The 6349-nt window shown below is 34.1% G+C and overlaps 1 protein-coding gene across 1 annotated transcript; it reads right to left on the reverse strand.

Moving 5' to 3' along the window:
• Positions 1–389: 389 nt before the first annotated feature.
• Positions 390–6070, reverse strand: LOC114276616 (IQ domain-containing protein IQM1). The gene is made up of 9 exons (XM_028218401.2): positions 5501–6070; positions 4018–4526; positions 3811–3928; positions 3634–3699; positions 2837–2925; positions 2257–2344; positions 1899–2129; positions 1691–1792; positions 390–1137 (listed from the first exon to the last, which is right to left on the reverse strand). Exons 2-9 carry the CDS (start codon positions 4491–4493, stop codon positions 679–681), a joined length of 1629 nt encoding a protein of 542 aa, XP_028074202.2. The 5' UTR covers positions 4494–4526; positions 5501–6070; the 3' UTR covers positions 390–678.
• Between the last annotated feature and the right edge of the window lie 279 nt (positions 6071–6349).

The raw sequence follows: 6349 nt of genomic DNA on the forward strand, positions 1-6349 counted from the left end.
CCAATTATTAATTATTTAGTCTCATGTTGTTCCTTCATCCTCAACATAAATCGTGAGCCCCCACCCCGTTCTATTAATCAAAACTTTATAAAGCACGACGTGTCCATACTCTGAGAACACTGAATAATCACCACCCTTGAAAGCTCTTTCAAATGAAAAATAAAATAATATAAAATAAAGCGAAGCATTTGTTGCTCTGCGTTTGTGATGAGTCCGTCAAACGTGTAAAATTCTTCAACAACACGAAATGGAACAATAATTTACAATTCACACTCTGGTCCCAAACAAGTCCAACAAAACACATACTTTCTTTGCCTAGTATCATTTCCATTCATTGAAGAGCCAACAATTTCTTTGCCAAAAAAAATAAAATAAAAAATAATTAAGAATTTCAACGGCAAACTAAATCTTATTTTTCATTGAAAATTACCAACTACAATTTTGTTTACAAGAATGAATCAATAAAAAAGGGAAAAAGGAAAAAAAAAAGAAAAAAAGAGAGCCAAAATTGGCTGTAAATATGATCCAGATCAATTGAACCATCTACAAAATAATGAAGAAATCAAGAAATCAAGTTAGCCCCCCTTCATCCCCAGCATATGCTGCAAAAACACGCATTCAGGGCACATCTGCCCCTGGTGCTGCTAGTTTTGAGTTATCCCTATATTACCAATCGCCTTAGCTAGCTGTGGGAATGGGGGTCCTAGGACTTGGGAGTCCCATGTATGCTAATCTAGGAGAAACCCAGACCTTTGGGCTCGGCCGGGGAGATGGGATCGGACCATAATTGCCGAAGGGTGAAGCAACTCGGGGTGACAGGTTTACTTGTTCGAGTGCTCGGAATTGTAGCTCTGTTGGGTAGTCCCGGACACAACCAATACGAGGACCGGCTCCGGTACTCCACTTACACGACAAGGGCTTGTCAAAGTTGAACACTGGGGCATCAATGTTGGCATCATTGGAGCCCGTGTCTTCTTGATGATCGGTCGTAATTGACTGTTCCAAAGCCTGAAGGTCTACATAAGATGTGTTTGTATTTTCAGATTGTGTATTTTTAGTGAGAGTCGATACCGGCTTGGGCTGTGGCTCCTCAGAATTAACCTTAAATGAAGGATAGTCATCATCAATTGCACACCTCTGTATTAAAATGAAAATGCCAAATCAGTATTTGTAGATCATAATATCAGTTATGCAGACTCGGATTACAAAAACATCAGTTATAAACATCCAAATAACTCATATATACATGCCCATAAAATATGTAGACCTTAGAAGCACGAACATTGCTAAGAAGGTGGTGTTTATATTGTGTCCGTGCCGTACAACGACACTCGCCGGACACTTGTCCAAATATCTCCTATTATTTTTAAATTATTTTAGACTTGGACACTTGGGAGATACAATTATCCATTGCTTAGACACACATGAAACTAATTACAAATTTAAATAAAATAACTCAAAATATAATGATAAAGAAAATCAATGTAAATTTATAAAAATTAGTATTATGTTGCATTTTTTTTTTATTAGCTTTGAATGATATATATTCATATATATATGAGATAAAGTAATAATATATAAAATTATATATTTTATGCGTGTCCCGATGTGTCCTATCTTGTATTTTTTGAAAATTATCACGTCAGTGTGTCCATGTCCGTGTTTCTTAGATGTAGTTCAGAACATCTACCTTAACATTAGTGAGATCTACATGGTGCTCGCCAAGGAAGCTAATGAACTCCTGGAAATTTTCTTCTGTTGGGTGATAGTGACCACTGTATGGCCATATAGCCTGGAAAAAAAAGTATGAAAAAAAGATGTATTTAGACACAAAAAGAAGTATAATTGCATAAACTAGATGCAAGGGTAGATGCATATGTACGCATCTATATATGTACCTCGAGAACCCCATCATGAGCAACTAATCTTCCAGCAGCTGTGGTCGCTCCACCGGCTAGAAAACTTGAATGCTGAAACGTCCCTTTCTTCTTCTGCCCCACATACAAAGTCCTTGACGTGCTTAGGACAAAAATCCACTTCGAACCCTCTGTGGTTTCTACGAAACACCCACTTTCTTTGTACAAAAGCCTCCCGTTTTCAACAATTACTTCATATGCTTCCCTTTCTTTCTGAAATGGAATAAAAAAAAGTAGCAATAAATTAGATACACACACCATATACGTAATTTGTGCAGGGCAATGTACGTTTATTCATGTATCTGTATCGTGCTAAACTTTTAGATGATTTGAAACTTACTGGTCCTAGGTATTTGATGCATTGGCGCTGTAGCTTGATTCTTGGGCAGGCCTCAAGGTTTACTTCCTTGCCATTGCCTACATCCAACCTTCATATTTCAGAGATGAAAATGTAAGTGACAGTTAGTGGCAGAGACAGGATTTTAGTCCAGGAGAGAAAATACTAGAACAATTTTTTGGGTTAAGTCAGTTTGAAACACACTTTAGTTTGGTTTATCAAAAAAAAAAAAAAAAAAACACACACACACACTTTAGTTTGGTAAAAGTAATAATGAAAAAAAAATCAATTATCAATATTTTGAAACTATTCCAATCTGTTCTATGTGTGTTTGGTTTGTGAGAAAGTGGAATCAAGTAAAGAAACAAGACATGTTGTATTTCTCCTTGCTTGGGTTTGTATGAGATACATACAACAACTAAACAAATTTGTGAAGCTCAAGAATTCAAATCCTTTTCAAAGAAAACTTGATTTATATAGCCATGTTAAATCAGATTAAAGACATTGACCTTTCCTTTGTTTCCAACAAATTTCTCATCAACCAAACAGAGTAATAAGTTAAAAGCAATTACCAAGTACTCACCAGTAGAAGAAAGGCTGAGTGCTCTCACTTTGAAACCAGATATCATAATACAGATGTAAATTGTGTCCATACCGATGCCGTGGATCAATCTGTAAATAAATAAAAAAAGAAGTATGTTTGGATCATTGAATTCTCTTAAACCTTGATGGCCTACTATACCCAAAATTGGTGATTGAATTAAGTAGATCAGCTCCTAGTTGGAGGGCATGTTTGCCACTTACAAGGAAAATTTTGTTTCCAATTCAAAGCCTAGTGAGATTGTACAAGTTCCCACAACACTTGTCGGAGACACATCTAAACATGTTCTACTATTATTAAAAAATTCCTAGACTTGGACATGCTTTAGAGAACATGTGTCTATTGCTTACACACTCAAGAAACACATTACATGTTTGAATTAAATAATTTGGAATCCAATAATAAAAGAAAAACAACATAAATTTTTACTTAATTCTCCTCCTTTAAACTACAATAATTATCGTCTTTGCCAATAATTATTTATTCTTATATATACCATATTATATATTTTGCATGTCTATCATGTGTCATGTCCTACATTTTTTTTTGAAATTTCCATGTTGGCGTGTCTATGTCTTGTCATGTGCACGTGCCCGTGCTTCTAACCATCAGACTTAAGGTTCTGACACTTGTGACCTTAGCTTCTATACTATTGCATCATGCAATAGCCCCTCTAAACTTTCTACAATGTTTGTATTATCAAAATGGAAAATATCATGATCTTTGAAAAAAAAATAAATAAATAAACGAACTAAAACGGTTTCAATTCAAGGACTTACCGCTTCAAGCCAATGTTGCAGGGCTAGTTTTTGAGCCTTCTCATCCTTGGACAATCCCTTTCCCACCTTCAATCATAAAAAAAGATAATATTACAATCTGAAATTTTCCAAAATATGGAGAAAAGGAGGGGGAAGAACTTTTTTGGACGTTGAATACAATATGAATGAAAAGAGTACCTTGGCAGCTCTTGTCCTAGCCCTAGCCCATCGGGAAACAGCAGTTTCATGTTTCTTCTCTCCCTTGAAGAATGACACAGAGCTCCGTTTGAGAGCAGCAAAGTCTAACGCTTTCCACCTACAAAATTTGAAATAAAACATTAAACCACTTGAGGAAAACAACAGATTACAAGCAAAAGCAAGATAAGAGTATGTAAAGCAACAAACCAGAGCTCTTCAACCACAACTGCGCAATCCGCAAGGTTTCTCCGAGTACGGTAACTCTTATAGACTTTCTGTACCTTAACCGCTGCAGCATCAAGCTCACTAACAGGTCTTGGTGAAAACAATATTGCTGGTTCAGGAAGCGAAATTGAGGGCACTGATTTATCAATAAAGCCATCAACTTTATTGTTCAATGCGTTCAAACTCGAATTCCTTATGTCTTGAACTAAATTCTTGAATGAAAGTGTTGTTTTGAGCATTACTTTTATGGGTTCACAGTTCAAGTTTATAGAATTCTTATTACTTTTCTTATCAAACCCATTACAGTTAGCTTCTGAATCTTTTTGCTTAAAGCTATCAGCACTCAAGGTCATCTCTTGTCCTCTATAACCGAAACTGATGTTGCGGGCCAAACCGAAAAACAAGTGGCTCACAATTTCTTCCCAGGCTGATGGAAGTAAGGATAGCGATAAACCCATACAAATTCCAATATGTTAAGTGCAAGTGTCCACCTGCACATTATTATTAACAGAACTATGTAAATTTACAAGGAGTCTGTTTGATTATAGCAAAAAATATGATGTGAAACTGTGAAAGAAAAGAAAGATAAAGGAAAATTTATTTAATAATATGCATTTGGTCAAGATGAAATTTTTGTGAGAAAAATTTATTTAATAATATGCATTTGATCAAGATGAAATTTTTGTGAGAAAGTTATGACAGTTGACTACTTTCACGGGAAAAAAAAAATCTAGTAATTTTTGCAAAAATTGAAAGCCGAGTTACCATGTTGATATTGGTTGCATTCATTTTTACCACTCATGCTAAATAAACCCGGGAAAAACAATTTTCAGTTTTTTCCTCTTTCTCACACTTTTCACCATTTTTCATGCTAATCAAACTCAGCCAAAAAAAAAAAAAATTAAAAAAAAGATAAAAAGAGGATTGAATGACTTCTGTCCTTGAAGATTTCCATAAAATGCCAATTTTCTAATCCAATTCAACAAAAATCCAAGTAAAATGTGCCAATTGCTATGTAGCTTTTCCCTTTATCCATAAAATATAGTACAAGTACTCACAACCTAGATAGATGCACCTATACATATACACTGCAATATACATCAATATTGACCTAGGAAATTCTTTAAGTTTTAAGTTCAACAAACAAATGCAGGCCTTCATAATTTTTGTTTCTAATACAAGACCCTTCCTACCAAACTCAAATGATTGAAATATATTTCCAAAAAAACTCAAAATACTACAAAACAATTTGATCCCAGTACAACAGCTTCCAACTTCTATCACCAAGAACCCAAACACTTGTCAAAAATTAAAAAAAAAGAAAAAGAAAAAGAAAATCAGAATCCCATAATAGGCAATGAATCAAACACATTACATGCACAATGAGATATTCAATTTAAACCAATCAAACCCATAAAAATCACAAACATGGTTTTGAGCAATAACATGATATGAGTCTCTTTACCTGACCAGAGCTTTCAGGCTACAAAAATGTATCTGCCTCTTACACACAATACAAGTTACAAAGATGTCTATGACTCTGACCACCTACCCTCCTTATATATATATACACAGAGAGAGAGAGAGAAGAAGAAGAAGAAGAAGCTAATAGAGTTCAAATGGAGCACAAGACACGTTTTCAAGCGTGGACTGGAAAATATAGAGCAGTGTTTGAATTGTCTTTAAGAGTAAATTGTTGAGATGTTTCTTGAATGAAAATGGGAATGGAAAAGTGGGCTAGATGAGTATCAAAAACACGAGTTTGCTTTGATGAAATTTTCAAAGCTTGAAATTTTGGAAAACCCATTTGGAATGGCAAGCTTTTTATGGGTAGTTTTTGTCTCCCCACACACCAGAGAGTCAGGGACCAAAACACAGACAGAGGAGAGAGGAGGGTAGACAGAGAGAGACAGAGGAGATGGGGCGGTCAAAGAAAGTAAGCTTTATATGATTTTCCACAACAACAGCAACTAAACCCCAAACAAGGAAAGACGCTTTTTGATATGATACTATTCTTACGAAAAATTTAGGACTTGTTTGGGGCAAATTATATATATATATATATATATTGTATAAATGTATTTATTTGAATTATTCCAGTCAATATTTCTTTTCTATTTTTTTATACATTTTTTTTTATTATAAAAAGTTAAAAATAACATTTATTTAAAATATTCCAAACCAACCTTTAATATTACATTATTATTATTATTATAAATAAATTTATTTTTAATAATATTTTATTTTAAAACAGAAGATTCACAATCAATAATATTATTATATATAAAAATTATGTATATATTTCTAATTTGTA

The sequence above is a fragment of the Camellia sinensis genome, chromosome 13, assembly GCF_055761805.1.
Source record: "Camellia sinensis isolate YWXY chromosome 13, ASM5576180v1, whole genome shotgun sequence".
Taxonomy (NCBI): domain Eukaryota; kingdom Viridiplantae; phylum Streptophyta; class Magnoliopsida; order Ericales; family Theaceae; genus Camellia; species Camellia sinensis.

Bases quoted from the DNA above. Each gene is read 5' to 3' on its own strand.
- LOC114276616 (XM_028218401.2), bottom strand. From the start codon at position 4,493: ATGGGTTTATCGCTATCCTTACTTCCATCAGCCTGGGAAGAAATTGTG. The intron at 3,929-4,017 runs GTTTGTTGCTTT...CAAATTTTGTAG, and splicing joins GTTGTGGTTGAAGAGCTCTG to GTGGAAAGCGTTAGACTTTG. The intron at 1,138-1,690 runs GTAGATGTTCTG...ATTTTAATACAG, and splicing joins TAGATCTCACTAATGTTAAG to AGGTGTGCAATTGATGATGA.